Here is a 19,922-nt window from a genome sequence, read left to right as displayed (position 1 = left end):
TGGGGCTTGCTCAATGCCAGGGGCACAGTCAGTGAGCACCAGCCTTGTCATTAGTTAACTTGAGCGGGTAATATGCCTAAAAATGACTTTCATGGGAAAAATAAATGAGTAACTAGTTAGTGCAGCCTCGTTTTTACACATCCAGATGTGTAAGGGTACTATGTAGGTGCTCTTCCAGGAGACCAGCATGGTCCTGAGACCACATCCTTCTGCTGCTGCATAGCTGCACCAAAGAGTCTGGCTCTTCAACTCCAGGTCTCAGGTGATAAGATCGTGATAGTGTTCATGAACATGGTCCTCTTTTATTGAGGGTACTGGGATGGAACCAGGGGCCTTGTGAGTTCTAGGCAAGAGCCCTGTCACCAAGCTATACCTCCAGCTCAGTGCCATGCTCTCTGAGCATGGGTTGTAACTTCTAAAAAAAATTTTTTTTTCTAATTAGGAAGAACCACTGGATTGGAGCCAAAGCCCTAGTCAAACTTATCAAGCCAAAGAAAGAAGGTTCCAGAGAACGGTTAAAATCCACCGCAGATAGCCCCCCCTGGCAGCTGGAGCCCTCAGACCCTGCCTCACCATCCGCCTCCCAGGCTCTCAGATCACAGACGGAGAACCCCGACAACCCCCCATCGGGTCCAAACTGTGCGGAAGAACGAGACACCCACAACGGGCCTGTGGGGAAAGGTAGGTGCAGCTGCCAGGCCGGCCAGGGCAAGGATAGAGGCTCTGAAAGTTCTATTCACTGATGGGATATGCCATGCCTCTGTGGGGATGTGGCGCTCTATGTGTCCATGTGAGCGTGCCCTCCTACTCGGGCATGTCCACAAGCCCATCTCAGCCATGGCCATGTTCCCTACAGTACTTGGTTACTCTAGAATGGAAAACACCATTCATTATGTGGGCTGCTTGGTTATTCGAATGTCCAAAGTTGAAGCTTGGTCAGGCAGCCTAGGGGTGCACAGGAACTGATGTGTTTGGGGCTCCCTCGGGTGTGGCAGAGGTTATGATTCGCTCTTTTTTTGTACAGTGATCCCTGGGGCATTAACCACATCTTTCACACACCCACCCACTTTCGGGAAGTCCTGAGTGGCTGTCTCTTTCCACCATTTCAAAGGCACCTTGGCTTGTCCTCCACACAGATCTGTGCTTGAGTCCTGTAGCCTCAGGACACTGGGGATAGATGTTTGGAGCTGGCAGGGGACTCTGAAGTTAGAGCAGGAACACTAGTCAAGCATGCTGTAGTTCATCAAGTGTCTCCAGGCCAGATTAGTGGCACTGCCGCTGGTAAATGGCAGATGGCAGCCTTTCACCTCCGAGGGTTTCATCACATTCCTGCGCTGTAAGAAATCTCATCTAAAAGATACATTGTTAGGGCTGGAGAGCTGGCTTGGCAGTTAGGAGCACCGGCTGCTCTTGTAGAAGATAGGGTTTTGATAACTGTAACTCCAGCGTCAGGAATCCCATGCCCCTTTTTGTCATCCTCAGGCACTGCGTGCACATGGTGGACTTAGACACATCCAGGCAAGCAGTCATGCACATAAAATAAAGACCTCAGACTAACAGACTCTCCTGCCCCTGCCTCCTGAGTGCTGGGATTAAAGGCGTGTGCGCCACCATGTCTGGCTCTTTTTTTTTTAAATAAGACATTGTTATGCACACGTGCGAAAAGAAGAGCTTGGTGAGGTAGCTCGGGTACAGCACAGACACTGCTTGTACCATCTCTGCCAGGTCTGTAACAACTGAACATTTCTAAAGCTGGGTTCAGATGTATGATCTGGTATGGTATCAGAAATGACTGTCATAGAACCTGAAATACAATTGACCTGAAACCCTAAAAAGCTTACTGGCTTACTGGGAGGTGGATTATTTATGCCCGATTTCACCCGAGTAGCTTAAGCACTTATCAAAGGCACCGGAACTTTCTGAATGGACGTCAGGGAGTCCAGTGCTCTTGGGGTGACGGGATGTTGAGTAACAGGTGCCCTCTGTGTGGGTGAGGTCACGTTCACCACTACAGGTGGTGACGTCGTCGTCAGCTCTGAGGCGGATGCACGCACCTGTCAGTTACATCTCTGTCGGTTGTGGGGACGGGAGAAGGTGAAAGGTGTGTCAGCGCTGAGGCAGCAGTGAAGTGTGACATTTGAGACAGGATCTCCAATGATGAGGTGCTGTAGGTCTGTCTTATCTGAACTCACTGCGTAACCCAGACAGACCATGAGCTAGTGACAATCCTCCTGCCTCAGTCCTGGGACTACAGGTGAGAGCAGCCACACCCAGACCTTAACTGCCTCTAACCATTACCTTAGCGTTTCTTACAACCAGAGAGGGTCTGTTACCTCTGGCTTCCATACTGACCATATTTTAACGTTTCCCACTTAAGACTGTGTTGTTCTTACAGTTAACTGAGTTTGCTATGTTCAGTTTAACTGAGTTAAGAAACCTTTCAAAAGCTCTGATACGGTGGCACATTCCTTTAGTCCCAGCACTCTGGCGGCAGAGACAAGCAGATCTGTGAATTGGAGGCCAGCCTAGTAGTCTACAGAGGGAGTTCTAGGACAGCCAGAGATACACAGAGAAACCCCACCTTGGGGGATGGGGGTGCAGTGACAGCAAGAAAGAAAACTTAGGACTGTCTACCTGGTGCAGACTGCCACTGGGGGCTGAGTGCCCTTTGAAATACTTTATATGCCTTCTGTCCCATCTAATCCATAACAACCCATGAAGTGGACAGCAATCACTGCTGTCCATTTTTAATTATTTATTTAGTTTTTAGAAGGTGGTCTTGTGAAGGTAACTCGGGTAGTGTTTCTTTGAACACCAAGAAAGTAAAACTGATGCAGTAATAGAGACCCAAGCCCAGGCGTCTCAGCCTCAGGCTCCTAAGAGGGCAGTCCCTTCAGTGAAAGCAGCTTGGGTCCCTGCACATTCCAAGTAGGCCATCTGTGGAGTTTTGTTTAATGCCTCCCTCAGCCGTGGTCAGTATCCAGAACCCTTATTCTGTAACGTGGGATGTGACCACTAGGTGGTGGTATAGCAAAAGACATAGAGAGTCTGGTCTCTTTAATCCTAAACCAGAAATCTGTTGGATCACTGGATAAATACTACTGAAAGGTATGTTCAGAAGCTTAGATGAGTCGTCTGCTTTGTGGGGTCTCAGCTTTAAAGGCCAAGGAAGGATGGGGGCGGGGAGGGGGATCTGAAGGGAAATAATTCTTCCAGGTCTTAGGAGGTTGCGGTATGGGAAAGACATTATAGTGTTTTTGAATACATCTAGCCAAGGAGGTGATTTTAGAATTACAGACTGTTGGTAGGTGTTTCGGGTAGGCTGTATCCTGACAGCGATCCAACCTGTCATTAGGTGTGTCCAGTGTCCTGGAGTGGGAACGGCAGCTGTATGTGAGCTGAGTGAGTAGTCAGGGAGCCTGTCATTAAAATGGCTGAGTAAGAGAAGCTGGCTGCAGCCTTAATGAGCATCCTTATTCAATAATTTAACACACTGAAATTGAAAAATCCGCCAAACCAGTGGCTCCTGGGGCATTGTGCAGCTCTCCTGTTGTACTTCGTGAGTAATGGTTGGCACCAGGGCGCCACTAAATTAAATTGAGTCAGAGCCTAAATGGTTCTGGCCTGGGTATCAGGCATAGGTTGGACAGGATTCCGCTTCCCTAAATACATTTTGCTGACTTAGACTCATTTGTAATTATTGTTCATTTCATTTGTGTTTTTTTCTTCCTCTTTTCTCTCTCTCTCTCTCTTTTTTTTTCCTTCCTATCACAATGATAATAATTTAGCATTCCAGCGCAAAAAGAGTCCTTTTTTGAGAAGCAAAAGCAAGGACAAAGACAAGTCTCCATTGGTCCATCCAGCTCTCTCTAAACGCCTGCGGTTCTGGTCTTCCTCTGACATCCCATCCTCCCCTAACGAGTCTGCTTCTTTCTCAGACATTGGGGATTTCTGATCCCTTCTTTTACCATGTGTCTACATCATGTGTCCCTCCTTCATTTCAAAATTCAACCAACCAACCAAAAGAAGTTAGTCCCTAAAGGCCACTCGGTCCCTAGTGGACCCCTGTCCCTCCCCCAGTTCCAAAGTAGCCACCGTGGATTCTGAGATGACCTGTCATGTTTCCTGGACTGTTGCTTCGGCACAGCACAGTATTAGGGGACCCCCAGGATGTACGTGCAGTAACTTGTCCTTGGGCCAGGAGATTCATGCTAAGTAAGTGAAGTGACCTTGTGCTCCGCCCGCTCCCGCCCGCATCTGCAAGCTTCTGTCGTGCCCTTGTGCAAAGAGGAAGTGGCCAGTTGTCGCTATGCTTCCTAAAATACCCACCGTCGGGTGAGCCACCTTTCTAAAGATTTACTTGTAAGCAGCTAAACCTTGTCCCCTCTCTCTGTCAGAGCAGAGTCACTGGCTTCTGCCCCCGAGCCCGCAGTTCTGTGTTCTGAAGGATTGACTGCTCTGTTGGAACATTTTGAGTAATTGAACCGATTTTGCCCAGCCAGACTGAAGTTTTATGACGGTGCTGCAATTCTCTGGCATCTTGGATGGTGAAATCAAAGCCACAGTGGACAGAAAGCATATCAGAACATGAGTCACACCCAGAGCAGGGGAAGATGGTGACCAGAGAGGTCACCCCACTGTCATGTCCCCATCTTGAGCCATTCTTACACCCCAGGTCTGATTTGGGCCATAGCCCCCTGTCTCCTACGTGCAGTTTTTACATATTCTCCCTTATTGTCAGTGCCAATGCACTCAGATGGAATACAAGTGTCACCTTAGAAATCAGGTGGCCATACTAAACCTGCACCTATGACAGTGTTAAGGCCAGTCATCACTGCCACTGACTTCAGCTTGTGACCCTGTCTTTAAGAACTCCAAGCCATCAAAGCTCCGCATCCCAGAGTCTGTCCTCCCTGCATGCTCTTAGAATCGTGCTTGTCTCTGTCTGGTGCTTCTGCTGTCTGCCCGCCTCACCTCCCCCTGGACCTTCATTTCCGCCTAACACAGGAAGGCCTGTGTCAGTCACTGTTCAGTCTGCCAGACTTGTTTCTTGCTTCTCATAAGGCTGTCCTCCAGAATCCTCATTCCCCCCTCCAGTTCACATCTAAGATCTGGGCTTTGAAAGCCAACAGAGATGAACCGTGAGGTTGAAGGGCTGAGGAGTCCGGTTTATGCAGGCCAACCTCCACCTGCCTCCTGGTCTTTGGGCGTGAGGCATAGGCAGTGTACAGAAGGCCTGGCCGGCTGTTAGAAGTGCTCCCGAGTTTTTGTTTTGTTTTTGCTTTTGTTTATTTTGGGGTTATTTTGTTCTGAGGTACTGGGGATCAAAACTGTGGGTCTTAACACATGACATGCAAGCACTCTCCCACCTCAGCTGCGTCCTCGGCCCTTCCTGCTCCGTCATATCTCGTATCTGGAGATCCCAGACTCAATCCTATTTGATTTTCTCTTTATTTGCGTAGGGGATACTTTTCAAAAATATTATTTAATTTCAACAGATATATATGTTTATAGCAGAAAATTAATGCTGCTTAAAAGCGTACGATGAGAGGTGAAGACCCCCACGAAGAGATTATAGTTACTTTTTTCCCCAAAAAGAAACTGTTGTAAGCTTGGCAGTGAACTTTTTTGACACCCTGAGAAGTCCATTTGTCAGGGTCCTCAGAACCTCAGTAGCGGGTATGGAGAAGACATCTGCAGATACTTATTCGAGTTGTTGAGACAGGGCTTGGAGCTTTGTACAGGCTGCAGAAAGTGTGCCCTACAGCTGACATTTGAACCATCCAACCTTTTTTTTTTTATCCTCTTGAGTTCTATTTCTTCCTGCCAGTTCTGATGCTAACCATGTGGTCCACACTGGAGCCTGAGCTAGCCCTGTGGTGCCCTCCTTCCAGCTGCAGCTGGAAACCCACCCAGCTTGTGTCTCTGTGGTCTGTGTGCCCTGCTGCACCTGCTTTGGGCCTCAGTGTGCTTGCCCAGTCTTGGCACCAGTTTACAACCTCATTTCTCAATGTCTTCTGCCCCAGGCCTGGGGGATCTAAAACCAAAACGAGGGTCCCCGCGTGGAGGCAGTGTTGACCGCACAGATACCTCCACTGACCCAGCTGTGAAGTCCTGGCCCTCGGAGCCTGGCTCCCGGACCTTTTCAACCTCAGCCACCACAGCAGCCCTTTGCAGCTCCACTCCTATCCCCAAGCACCTAGGCCGCACCAAAGGTGAGTACGGCCCCTCTAAAGGGTGAGCTACGGGCCTGGGGCCTGCCTAAAGACCAGACCTAATATGAACAGAGAGAGAACCTGATGAAGAAAGATTTCTGAGTCATACTTTGGTGCAAGCCTTGTCTCTGCAGCCAACCAAGTGATTTTGGCCAAATAATTCAGCCATCAGTAGGCCTAAGAACCAGGAGGAAAACCTCAGAATCCACCAGCAGCAGAGGCAGCAGCATTCAGGCATTGGCAGTACCAGGGCTGAGCTAAGAATACCAGGCAGTTCTCTGGAGTCAGGAGGTATTTTCTCTAAAAATGATGAATGAGAGAGTCTCTAACCCAGAAGTCTATTGACAGAAGCAAGGGCATACACCCTATACTGGGAAAACATCATCAGGGAAGGATGTGCTGTGTCCTAGCGCTTCGGGGGCTGTATGTGTTCACACCTCAGATGCAACATCTAGTTGTTTTTGAGTCTAATTATGTGAAGGAAGCCCAAGCCAGCTGACTTGGTCAGATGTTGCCATAGAAAGCCCATAGAAGCCCAAGGATTCTGTCAACAACCAAGAAGAACCTGCAACCCCAAGCAGAGAACAAACAAACAAACAAATTAAATAAATGAAATTTAAAACAATGCAAAAGTCACTGACCTAAAGTGGGGTGTCAGGAAGAATTGCTAAGAGAATGTTGAAATGCCTAGCAGTGATGCGAAAGGTTACCATGTTCCTGAAACAAGAGCGGGATGGCATGGAGGGAGCCTGAGCTAGTGAACACGGGGAGGAAGGAATGCTAAACTGCTGTAACTAACCGAAGAGAGTGAAAATACAAGAAGAAAAGAAAAAAAAAAAAAGACAAAAAACTCAAACCAGCTGAGTGTGACTGCCTCTGCGGGGCTAGAGCTACACACTCAGCCCTGGGACGCTCGGGCACACACAGCCTTGATGCCATAATTAGAGAGTTGAAGCGACACACAGGGTTCCTAAATTCTGGGACCCTCACGGTCTGGACACTCGCTGCCAGTGGGTAGGTAACTGATTTAAATATCTTTTCAGAGGGGACCCCACAATCAGTGCTCAGATAGAACCTGGCAAGCTTGGAGAGGCCCCATGATGGTTGGCAGGAAGGTTCCCTGACTAATGTCCTGTTGGGAGCTGAGGGCACAAGGCTTGCTCATCCTTCCACCGTGGGTGGTGGGTCCCAGTTTGCCTCCTCTTTCTTTTCTCCTGTCGTCCAATGGCATTGTGTCCCTAAAAATGGATTGTTTCTACACCCTCTGCTTTTGGCTTGCTGGCCTTTGGGGTTGGAAGGGTTCCTGGGGCACTAGGACATCTGCTCCCTTCCCTGGTCCTCAGGCCGAAACATACATGCATCTTCCACCCCTTCGTTCGCAGGCACAGAGTGTGAGTTAAAGTTAAATGGAATCGGTCCAGTGTGCTAGCCCGCCTCCTCTTTCCATCTAGATAGATGAGTTAGAGGCACTCTTCGTACCCTGTCCCTCCCCCTAAGAACTGGACCTTGCTGTGATTCTGGGCTGAACAAAGGCATGCGTTGGTCACACAGCCAGGGACCAGAGTTTTCCCTGTGGGTTTTAGGCATTCTAGAACCCCAGTGTATTAACTTCATTCTCATCTCAGGTTGTAATTCAGATGACAATCTCTTTGAGCCATCCTTGGAGCCCGACGGCCCCTACCACAGGCAGCAGGGTGAGTGGCCAGCGTGGCATTAGTTTTCTTGTCAATAGCACTTGGAGTTTAAGCTAAGCAGACTGGAAGTCAAGAAATCTAGCACACAGAGAGATGAAGATGGAATTGAGGGACTGGGGATAGGGGGGCGGAGCCTCTCTGAGCCTGCCTTCTCTGCAGCCCAGGTACTTCATCATGGTTCTCGTAGGCAGCCTTGACAGGTAGGGGAAGCCCCAGGTTATAGAAAGGTTAACGTGTCTACAACACCCTCCAGGTGTGTGTGCCAGGGAGTCCTGATGGCCAACATAGGGGACATGTTTTAGGAAGGTCTACGCTTTGTTCTTGCTTAGGCCCCACATGTCTGTGGTAACACTAAGTTGTGTGATATCTCAAACAGTTCTAAAACCGCTTCCCCCCTGTTTGTGGATATTTTAAGTTTCTGCAGGAGAGAAAACAGGTAATATTCTCCCAGGCTTCTCAGAACTACAAGTTGCTTTGGGTTCCCATGTGTCCTTTCTCGTCTCTCCTTTCTCCCTCCCCTGTGCACTTCTTCCTTGAGTCCAGCCTTCACACATGCAAGACAAGCACTGTGGCCAGTAAGCTATGAGCCCTCTTCTCAGTTTTAAAATTTATTTCTATTTTATGTGTATGCCTGTTTTTCCTGTATATCTTTCGGTACACCATTCACATGCCTAGTGCTCAGAGAGGCCAGAGAGAGGTATTGGATTCCCTGAAGCTAGAGTCATAGATGGTTATGAGCCACCATATGGATGCTGGATATGGAACCTTTGTCCTCTGGAAAAAGCCTCTTAACTGGTGGGCTATCTCTCCAGTCTCCAGGTCTGTTTTTAAAAAGTAATTCTAGGGAGCTAGAAAAGTGGCATAGTATGTAAGGACGCTTGCCAAGTGCAGGCCTGGCAGCCTGGGTTTGATCCCCTAACTCATGTGGTTGAAGGAGAGAGAACCAACTACTGCATTTGCCCCCTGACCTCCATATGCATGCTGGCACATGTGAATACACGCACGTACACACACACACACACACACACACACACACACACACACAAACACACAGCAAATAAGTGTTTAAAAAGAATAAAATTTTTTTTTAAAGATTTATTTATTGATTATATGTAAGTTCACTGTAGCTGTCTTCGGACACTCCAGAAGAGGGCGTCAGATCTCGTTACGGATGGTTGTGAGCCACCATGTGGTTGCTGGGATTTGAACTCTGGACCTTCGGAAGAGCAGTCGGGTGCTCTTACCCACTGAGCCATCTCGCCAGCCCAAGAATAAATGTTTTAAGAAATAGAAATGAATGGGACAGTGGATGGCTCAGTGGGTAAAAGCACTTTAGTTCAATACCAAGCTTGGTGGGCTGATTTCTGTCCCAGAACCCACATGGTAGAAGGGGAGAACCAACTTCAAGTTGCCCGTTGCCCCCTGATCTTTGTACATATGAGTGCAGCACACACACGCAAACACACACACACACACCCCAAACAAGTGTTTAAAAAAAAACAAAAACAAAAACCTAGAAGGCTAGGAAGAAATTCCTTAAAAGGGAAACCTTGGCATGTTTACCTGGGCTCAGTTTATGTCTGATGTGTTGAGTAGTTGAGGGCGCCTGCATCATGCCCTACCCACTGTTTAGAGGGTATGATGGTGTTGACACTAGTTATTTCTGATTCCATGAGTAAAGATAGGCTCTTTGAAGAGGCCTCTTGGCCCAAGAAACCTTCTGTCTACACCCGAAGCGTAGGGCCCTGTAGCGGGAAGGGCCCTTCCACGGGCACCAGCTCAGGGAATCACCAGTTTTAATAGCCAGTAGCCAAGTGTATGAACCACAGCGTTCTTCAGACGCCTCCCAACACCTCCAACTCCTCTGGTTGGCATATGGAACAAAAAGAGTTGTTTAATCAACAGAAGTGAGCAGGCATGGTGAGTTGGGCCTATGATCCCAACTCTCAGGATGCTCTGCGAGGGAATTGTGAGTTCAAGGTCACCTTAAGCTACCTAGTAAAGCACTCACTCAAAAATCTAAAATAAATGCTAAACACAGGTTCTTGGGCGGTTAAACGTGTTGCAGCTTCCCTGTGGCGCCCATTACAGGCCATCCTGCATTTGTTTCTGACTGTCCCTCTACCGAGAATCTTAGTCAAGTGCCTTTCCCAAGCACCAAGTCTTTCTAAGGTCGTCCCTAAAGACTGTTTGCTAACGAGTGACTTCCAGGCGCCTGCTCTGAATAGAGCTTACCACGACTGGGACTTAGGTCCATGTAGACGCCTGAGTTGACACTCCTTGGGGACAGTAAGTCGGGCCCTCTGGCATGTCTGAAGGGTTTCCTAGCACTGTTCCACACCTGCAGTTAGCTACAGAGATGTTGGGACACTGCCCCTGTTTTTCAAGGTTCAGAGTCCAGCAGCAGAGGCGTTTTTCTCAACCCGACACTGGTATAGGCTGTTACTGTGGGCAGTCCAGGAGAGGTCAGCAGACCCTAGAAGGGATGGTCTACCCATGCCAAGTAATAATCCTATCCTTCTGGGTCTGAAGCAGGGGGATGACATGCAGACTGAACACCCACAGTCACAAGGGCTGAGTCCCTCTACCCTTGTCATAGGAACTTTGAGGTTTCAGATTAGAGTGGATAGGTGTTTGAGGCAAGTGACTGAAAGGAACCAAAGAAAAGACAACATGTACTGTGGTCACTTAGCTCCTGACATTCTGGCATCCCTGCCTGTGGGTACCTGCAGGAGGATGCTCAGGTACACACTGCTGCATTCACCTACTCGTGCGCACCTGCTGCCTTGAACAGCACCTGTTTGCATGCGTTCCAGAAAATCTGGGGCAGTGAGACAGGTGGTCTCTAAGCTCCAGGCCTAGGTTGCCCAGAGGAGCCCTTATGTACTTTTGTACTAGAGCTCCATGGTGCGATCATCTTGGCTCTCATTTTAAACTAGAGGCCTTAGACCTGGTGACAGAGACCCATCACTGCCAGGATGGCGAGTCTGCTGTGTGTAGCGCTCAGCTGCTGAAGCCCATTGCGGCAGAAGAATATGTACAGCACCCTGTGGGCCTTCCTAGCTGGGGACGCCGTCCTGAGCCAGCGTAGAATCAATGATTGTATTTTCTTCCTCGGGTTGGGTGTTAATCCGGGATCTAACTGGTCATTGGCCCTCTGTATTAAATGTAGCTGTTTCCCCCTCAGCATCGCGGCCAAACAGCTTGGAGAGCAGTAGGAACGCATCCAGCAACAGCTCGCCTTTGAGCCTCAAGGGTAAGAAGGCTCCTCCCATTCTTACAGCTCAGAGGCTTGGTAACAGGGCATGAGAAACTCTCTGCAGCCATGGGCCACACACCAAGGAGTTTTGAACAAGTTAGGGCTCAGATCCCTCTTTTTCCCTGCCTGCCCCGAGGATGTGGTAAGTCACAGATCCTCTGGTCCGAGCTATGTAGAATAGGGACAGGGACTGATGTTGCTTCCCACTTGAAATCACGAACAAACCTGTTTCTTTTTTTTTTTTTTTTTTTTTTTTTTTTTTTTTTTTTTTTTAGATTTATTTATTTATTATATGTAAGTACACTGTAGCTGTCTTCAGACACTCCAGAAGAGGGCATCAGATCTTGTTACGGATGGTTGTGAGCCACCATGTGGTTGCTGGGATTTGAACTCCGGACCTTTGGAAGAGCAGTCGGTTACTCTTACCCACTGAGCCATCTCACCAGCCCCTGTTTCTTTTTTGAAGAGGAGTTTTGTATCCCAGGCTAATCCTCAGCTGACTTTATAGCCGAGACCAGATTGTCACCATGCCAGTCTGAGTGCTGCTGGGACTCTGACCCAGGACTCCGTGCATGTTAACCAAGCACTCTGCCAACTGAAGTATGTCCCCAGACCCGATTTGATTAACAGACATTTTAAATTTTATGGGTTTTATTTCATGGTCTGTTTACACGTTTAGTCCCCCTTGCCAGCTCTCCCTGCATTTGAAGAGTACACATGCTGTCAAGTGACCGTATTGCTTGAGACTAAATTAATCAAGATGTTTGTTCTAGCCTTCTATATGATCGCCCCCTGCATGTAGTGGGTGCTAAGTGAACTTATATCATGTGACTGAGTGAGAGCTAGTGAGCGTGCCAGGGTTGGTGATTTAATTATCACTGCCTGTTTCAGCGGCACCTGTACAATGCAGAAGAGCTAGGCATGGCTCCTGTGCAAGGATGGCATGCACGTTGATGGAGCCATAAGGTGCTCCATGTCGCTGCTGTCCCGCTGTAAACCTTGTACCTCAGTACACACATACTTTTGTGACACAAAACTGTTGTTAGTCCCAGGTGGTGCACTTTTTTTGTTTTGTTTTTGTTTAAGAGTAGATAAATAAGACTAGGGATGTAGCTCAGTTGTCGGCTCGGCATGAATTCAGCCCGCAGTACTGCACACACTAGGTGCAGGCCTGGAATCCTAGCACCAAGGAGGTCAAGGCAGGAGGCTCAGGAGGTCAAGGCAGGAGGCTCAGGAGGTCAAGGCAGGAGGCTCAGGAGGTCAAGGCAGGAGGCTCAGGAGGTNCAGGAGGCTCAGGAGGTCAAGGCAGGAGGCTCAGGAGGTCAAGGCAGGAGGCTCAGGAGGTCAAGGCAGGAGGCTCAGGAGGTCAAGGCAGGAGGATCAGGAGGTCAAGGCAGGAGGATCAGGAGGTCGAGGTTGCCAGCAAGGTTTAAGCCGTCCTTGGCAACATGAGACCTAGATGTTTTTGTTTTTATCCCAGCACTTGGGAGACAGAGGCAGGAGGATTTCCGAGTTCAAGGCCAGCCTGGTCTACAGAGTGAGTTCCAGGACAGACAGGGCTATATGGAAAAACCCTGTCTCAAAAACAAAACAAAAACAAAAATACTAAAAGCATGGAGAAATACTGCCTGCTACCTAGGAGTTGGGTAAAAACTTTTAAAATATATTCCTAGCGAAAGCTTTCTACTTTTACTTTTTAAAAGAGCCAAAGTAAAATGTGAACGGCTGCAGAAGGGATCCCAGCTGGGTGGGGGTGATGGCCAGGCGTGGCTGTCTCAGGTGGGATGGTTCCAGGTTAGCCGCAGGGAGCGGGAGAGAGCTGAGACTGATGTGTGTCCTGTGTTGCCCCCTAGGCTCCTCTGACCATCTGCACAGCCGGTGTGAGAGCTTCAGCAGCGCAGACCTGATCCCCAGCAGAGACCCTGCCACGCTGTCTCGGGATGGCAACACCTCGGGACGTGGTACTCTCGGCCGCCATGAGTACACTCCACCCTGGAATGGGCCTGTCTCCCAGGAGACTATCCAGAAGAAGGGTGCAGCTTCAACCCACACGGGGGTGCGACCCCACTCAGCCTCTCCCAGCAGTGAGATGGTCACCTTGGAGGAATTTTTAGAGGAGAGTAACCGAGGCTCTCCTACCCATGTGAGTGTTAAAGCCCAGCAGGACCGAGTGGTGCAGGGAGAGACACCAGGTCTGGCTTGTCTGCAGCAGGTCATTGAGTGCCACTAGCCAAAGGGTCACTGTGAGCTGGCCCTCAGGCCCCAAGCGGCAGGGGCTGCTTTCCCCTTAGTAGCCAAGCCACTGTAGCCTATAGCCATCACTCCCTGGCAGAGTTGGACCTTACACTGGGTTTGTGGCAGAGCTCTAAGTACTGTTTAGTCTGTTTCATCTCCAGCAGCCACTGGCAAACGTGGCAGAATCTTCAAAGGACCACAGAGTAAATATTTTAGATCCCAGGGCCTTGTGCTCGTTTCTGTTACAACTGTCTTGCTCGAGATGCTGTAGAGAATGCAGGTGTCGGCCATGTCCGGCACAACTGTGCTTTCATGCAGTGACATTTTAATTCGGCATGACTTTCACATGAAGTAGCAGAGAGGGGTGCATGCGTGTGTGTGTGTGTGTTGCTGGGGATTGAACCCAGGGCTTTATATGGTAGTGATCACGTTAACAATCCTAGCACTGAGAAAGAGGAGACATGCAGATCCCCGAGGCTCACTGGCCAGCTTGCCTTATGCTAATTGGTGAGCCCTAGGCCAGAAAAAGACACCATATTAAAAACAAGGACATCTCTGATCTCTAAACCATAGTGGAACCCTCCCCAGTAGGGAAAGGACATAAGTTAGTTCCTGGGGTAGCCAGGAAGGTTGATCTTCAGAAGATGGGTATCCAAGACTTAGAAATACACTTCTACAAAGGCAGACGCCACATGTGTACTCACATGTAGAAGCTAAGAGAAGCTGATAGGGAAATAAGTTCCGGCGGCAGAAAAACTAGTGGAGAAGCATTTGGAGACTCCAGACAGGAAAACCTTATGCTTACTTTAGGATGTTTCGGCCTGTGTAGAAGGCTAAGACCCCTGATTTAAATGGTAGAGTTTTAAGTTGGCTCAACAGAAGGCAGGAGGGGCCAAGGGAGAAGGAGGCTCACCAGGTAAAAATGCTGGCCATGCAAGTCTGACGAGCTGAGTTCAATTCCCGGAACCCACACAGAAAGCTGCATGTGTGGTGGAATATATTCATAATCCCAGAACTCCTCTGCTGAGGTGGAGGCCAGATAGATTTGCACAGAAGGTTACGGGCAGCTAGCCTGGGGCAAGCAGTGCCTCGGCAGAAGTGAGAGACCCTGCCACACAGATGAGAACCAACGCCCAAGTACCTGCTCACAGCGTGAGTGAATGAATGAAAGCAGAACCAGCATGCAGAGGGTGGTGGCTGCTGTGGAGAAGCGCCTGACTCAGAGAGCCCTGGCCTTATCCCAGACCTGCTGTCTTAGTCAGGGTGTCTATTCCTGCACAAACATCATGACCAAGAAGCAAGTTGGGGAGGAAAGGGTTTATTCAGCTTACATTTCCACACTGCTGTTCATCACCAAAGGAAGTCAGGACTGGAACTCAAGCAGGTCAGGAAGCAGGAGCTGATGCAGAGGCCATGGAGGGATGTTCCTTACTGGCTTGCTTCCCCTGGCTTGCTCAGCTTGCTTTCTTACAGAACCCAGGACTAATAGCCCAGGGATGGCACCACCCACAGTGGACCCTTGATCACTAATTGAAAAAAATGCCTTACAGCTGGATATCATGGGGGTATTTCTTCAAGGAAGGCTCCTTTCTCTGTAATAACTCCAGCTTGTATCAAGTTGATCACACAAAACCAGACAGTACACCTCTGCTTGACCTCATTTCTTTATCTGTCATAAGTATTTCTTCCACAGCTTGAACCACGCCCTACCAGACTGCTTTTGGAATTGGGTGATGTTTTTGGTTGGTGGTTGGTTGGTTTTTCAGATTCACCCTAGAGCAGGCCCTGGTGGACATTAATAGACACAGCTCTTCCTAGTAATGTCCATAGCATAACATGTCAGAAAGCACCACAACTTTCTGGGTTTGTTAGCAGCTACAGATGACTCCTGAGCCACTGGTCCGTCCTCTGCAGGTCACAGGAGGCCAGGATCTAACTCTTTTAACAGGGACCCCAGGCTTTAAGATGCTAGCCAATGGCTGTGGACCCTATCTGCATACAGACCTTTGCCTCTGATAGTTCTGTTTGTTTCCAGAATAGTGGCAAAGGACACCTTCTGGATGGGAGAAGCAGAGGCCTAGGGAAGTGGTTCATTGAGCCTTGGGATGAGCTGTCTCCACATCTGGGTCGTCCATCTCTCTGGCTTCCACGTTCTCCCATCGTGCCTCTCTTTCCTTTCTCAGGAGGAGTGTGTGGGTGGCGGTTACAGCTCTAGTGTATGTGTCTTGTTTCTTTCCTGTCCTTGTCCACTTTTCCATCTCGGTTCTCTCCTCTTCCCAGGATACTCCCAGTTGCCGTGATGACCTGCTTAGTGACTACTTCCGAAAGGCCCATGATCCCCCAGCCCTGGGAGGCCAGCCAGGACCACCAGCTAGGAAAGATGGAGCCAAGATGCCCACCAGCTTCGTGGCTCCCACCATCAAGATGTCAGTCAACACCTCTGAGGGGCAGCAGCTGAAGCCAGGGCATTATGTAAAGCCCAACCTGAGACCATCTGAGGCCGAGGCCCTGGCTGGGATGCCTTCAAGACAGGTCCAGCCTCCCCAGAGCCTGTCTCTGGGTAGACCCAGGCAAGCCACGATGACCCAGAATTGTCACATGCCTGTCAGTCGAAGTGCGTCTCTGAGCAGAGCCTTCAGCCTGGCTTCAGCTGACCTCCTCCGGGCCAGTGGGCCAGAAGCCTGCCGGCCGGAGTCTCCTCAAAAGCCAGGGTGTCATGAGGTTGCAGGAGCCAGAGAGACAAGCACCCACAGTCTGCAAGGCTCCCACATCCTAGCCCGGGAGAGAACGCCAATCGCAGGAAAAGCTGACAGTTCCTCTCCAGGCCAGGGTACCCGAGGCCGGCCACTGGACACAAGACGCTTCTCTCTGGCCCCCCCAAAGGAAGAGAGGCTGGCCCCCCTACAGCAGTCTGCCACAGCCCCAGCCCTTGCTACTGGATGTAGCAGTGGTAGCAACCCCCAGATCCAGCACCTTTCTCCTACAGTGGCTCCTGCGGTCAGGACAAAATCCAAAGTGCCACAACACTCAGGGGAGGTAGCCACCGTAGCTCCTGTGCGTCCAGGGCTCGGCACCTCAGAGGGAGATGGGGGCCCAGGGCATGGTTACAGCGAAGGGCTTCTGACCAAAAGCCCTGGCAGGTCTTCTGACTTGGCTCCCCATGTCAAAAGGGGCCCCGATGACTTCAGTCAAGGGAGCAGTTCAAAGAGCACACCGGCATCCCCAGAGCCAGGTGGGGACCCGCAGACAGTGTGGTATGAGTACGGCTGCGTGTGACTCGCATCGTGGATCTGTAGCTTGCAAATGCTAAAGTACTGGTGCGCCTTTCCCCCTGTTTGCCTGTGGTGGTGGGGGTGGGGGGGAAGGGTGAAGAATGAGGAGTGGAGTTCCCACCGTCATCCTATTGGCTGAAGGGAAACACTGTGCCAAGCCCTAAGAGGATTACCCTCCAGGGTCTGTAACTTATTTTCTGTAGCTGCGGCTTCCAGCGGCTGGCATCTTATGGACAAGGCCCTTTAGCATGGGAGCCAGTTAGGAGTCAGTGGCAAAGCGACTTTACCCAGAAACAGACACTACTTGAGTAGGAATTCTCGTCTGCAACCCGTCGACCTCCACTAAAGAGCGTGTGCACGTGTGAGTACATGCACGGGCGCCAGGTTCACAAAGCTACGTCCTGATGGGTCTCGAAACTCCACTCCCTCCTAAAAGCCATTGGTCCTAGGAAAGGCTTCGACTGGGCAAACCGCAAAGATTTGCAGAGTTTTGGGGAAAGCCCAGAGCAGGGCTGGCTGCTAAACCCAGGACCCTTGCCATCCTATTTCTGAGGTCCAAGCACTTCCCTTTAAAACAGGACCAAGCTTCAGGATCAGCCACAGGTCTTGGCTCTTTGTAGCTGGCTGTTGGGCCCTGCCTAGTGGGCTTTAAGACTACCTAGGAACCAGCCTTTTGGGACTTCCCAGGCTTGCTTTACTACAAACACTGGATCTGCCAGGCCTAGGGTGTGAGGCAAAGAGATGCCCTAGGAGTATCCCAGTCTGGCAGGCACAGTTACTACACAGAAGGAAGGCCAAAGCCACACTTGCTCTGTAATGTGGCTGTTGCACCCAGCCCTCCTTGGCTCAAACAGAATTTTTTTTATTTCTGAATAACTTTTTGGGGGTAGAAACCAAATTTCTCTATACACATACATACATACATATGAATATATGTGTGTGTGTGTGTATACATATACATATTACATATGTATACACACACACACACTTACTTTTGAGGGCCTATTTATGTTCTGAAAGTCATTCTTTCAGGAGTCTGACCTGCTGTTAGGTTGTTTGTCTGATCTACTTCCTGACATGTTTTGTTTCCTATTGTAATGGTGCTTTTCCTGGGATGGACTAAACGATTTATTTTCTGTTTTGATGTAATGTGCTGAAGAAGAAACGGGGGAGACCTTGAATGTTAACAGGATCCATGGTGAGGGTATTTGGGTTGTGTGTTAAATAGCCATTCGTTCTGGAAGACCAGGACAGGGCCGAAATAAAGTGGAAAGGAACGTGACTGAGCCCTGGTTTTCTTCAGTAAATGCTGGCTGCATGCAGGGGGCCCCTCAAGCTGTGGAAGCCCATAGTTGTCTGAGTCATTTGCTCTATAAAACTGCAAAGTCAGCAAGACAGATGTAAAGAACAGAGCTGTCCTTGGAAGTGGCGGGCAGCCTGTGGTCCGCATCACATTAAGTCAGCATCCGGTGAGTCCCGGTTGGGCAGGGGGCTCTGCTCCCGTGAGGACAGCATCCCAAAGCTACAACACTCCCAAGTGCTAGATCTTGGGTTTGGACCTAGGGCGTCCTGTTTAAATCAGTGAAGTAGATGAAATGGGGAAAGGTATATAAATCTTCCAGGTGACCAAACCTTGTGCTGTCTTCTGGTCCACCTGATACCTCAGTGGTTCTTCGCTCATCAGACTTCCTGTGTGCACCGCTCCTGCCTCCTGGCCCTGTGCCCTCCTTTCCTAAGTCTCTGCAATCTCTCGGATCTGGCGGCTTGGTGGGGACTGCAATCCGTGGAGCAGTCGTTTGGCAGGCTTCGGTCCGTGTGGCCTTTGTAGGATTTAACACCTGGCCAGTCATGCCTCGTTGTTGGCAGCCTCCGTCTCACGACTCCGTCCCTTCTGGGACAGTCCTCCCACACTCAGGATTGCAGGGCTCAACCATCCACAGGGAGCCTGTGCACCGCCCTGAGCTCCCTCAACCTCCACACACCTCCCTGAACTCACAGTAGACCTAGGAGCTTCAGGCATGAAGCCTGCCCTCCTGCACCCCAACTTCTCAGCTCATCTCCCCAAGCTTCTCACCTCACACCATCTGTTGTACTGTCACAGAAGCCTAAATTAGGTCTTGACCCTCCTCCACTATGTGTAGAGATCATACTAGATCCTGGCCCTTAGCTAGCTCTTTCATCCCAGGCCTCATCCTCCAGCCCTGGGGCCCTAGTTCTGGTCTGTCTGCCTCGCTCTGTTTCTTCAGCCCACTCTGGTTCTGTTTAATGGAAAGGCTGCTGTTAAGTTACTGGTGGCACTAAATCTAAAGGGAGCCTGGTCACTCTGGTACATTCTCCCTGGGTGACCTTTGCTTTGAAACACTCCACACTCTGCGTCTCGTCAGTAGCCACACCTGCACTCTGCAGTCCCATACACCTGAGGCACACCTAGGTCTCTCATCCACCCCTCAGGCCCTGACAAGCTTCTACACATCCACAATTCTAATTACAGGCCACTCCTAGGAGGCGGGGAGCCGGCATCCTCTGCCCCCACCTCCTCTGGAATTCTAGATGTACACACATCTGGCTGAGATGTCCCTAAGGTGTCTAGAACCTGACATCTGCCCCAAAGCTGGGCTTCTGTCTCCCCTTTTCACTAAACTCAGGTGTTTGACGTCCCCTTGCCCTCTCCCCTATGTTCCTTCCCTCAGATGGTTCCAACTCTGAGACTTCACATATTCAAATCCAGTCTCGAGTGATGAATATCCCATAGCAGCATCACGGATTCAGTGTGTAAGCAGTATATGTCCTCCTGGGTCCCATGCCCCTCCCTCTACTCCAGTGTAGTCTTTGGGTGTTTGGAAAGTACCCAAGTGACAGGTGGTTCTTCATGTTCACAGCATGGGGTGAAATCTACAGAGCTATTTGGAAAACGAAGCTCTAGAGAAAACATTTGGAACAGAACAAACATTGTGGATTGTCCTCTTAATACCTGGGTCTGGGAGGGATAAAGACATAAATCTAGCTCTTACTGAGATTAAATATGTGTGATATTTACAAGTAATAAAACTTCATTGCAGTCCCATGCAGTCAACTGGTTGTCATAGAATGTTCTCACTTTGGTCATGCTTAATGTATTAGTGCTAACCCGTGCATGGCTGGCAGGTGACTGCTATTCCAAAATGAATGTGGGTTGCCACTTTGTCAGCAAGTCAAAGGCAAAACAGGTTTCATTGATTGGGTGAGTGACTACAAAATCAGGTAGTAG

General features: G+C 49.7%; 1 protein-coding gene across 2 annotated transcripts in view; it reads left to right on the top strand.

The window, feature by feature from the left end:
* Ccdc88c (coiled-coil domain containing 88C) overlaps nucleotides 1–17,957 on the top strand; it is a 121,754-nt gene extending 103,797 nt beyond the window's left edge. Inside the window, exons 25-30 of one of the 2 annotated variants that reach the window (XM_021178770.2) lie at nucleotides 443–681; nucleotides 6,027–6,215; nucleotides 7,841–7,909; nucleotides 11,097–11,165; nucleotides 13,022–13,311; nucleotides 15,684–17,957. In XM_021178770.2, coding sequence (XP_021034429.1) covers nucleotides 443–681; nucleotides 6,027–6,215; nucleotides 7,841–7,909; nucleotides 11,097–11,165; nucleotides 13,022–13,311; nucleotides 15,684–16,679 — 1,852 coding nt within the window. In that variant the 3' untranslated portion in view covers nucleotides 16,680–17,957. The remainder of the gene's footprint in view (nucleotides 1–442; nucleotides 682–6,026; nucleotides 6,216–7,840; nucleotides 7,910–11,096; nucleotides 11,166–13,021; nucleotides 13,312–15,683) is intronic. The other variant, XM_029484730.1, reaches the window with a different exon arrangement.
* The last annotated feature ends 1,965 nt before the right edge of the window (nucleotides 17,958–19,922 follow it).

Source organism: Mus caroli, chromosome 12 (assembly GCF_900094665.2).
Source record: "Mus caroli chromosome 12, CAROLI_EIJ_v1.1, whole genome shotgun sequence".
Taxonomy (NCBI): Eukaryota; Metazoa; Chordata; class Mammalia; order Rodentia; family Muridae; genus Mus; species Mus caroli.
The sequence above is the reverse complement of the archived record's forward strand: the minus strand, read 5'-3'. Positions and strand labels throughout refer to the sequence as shown.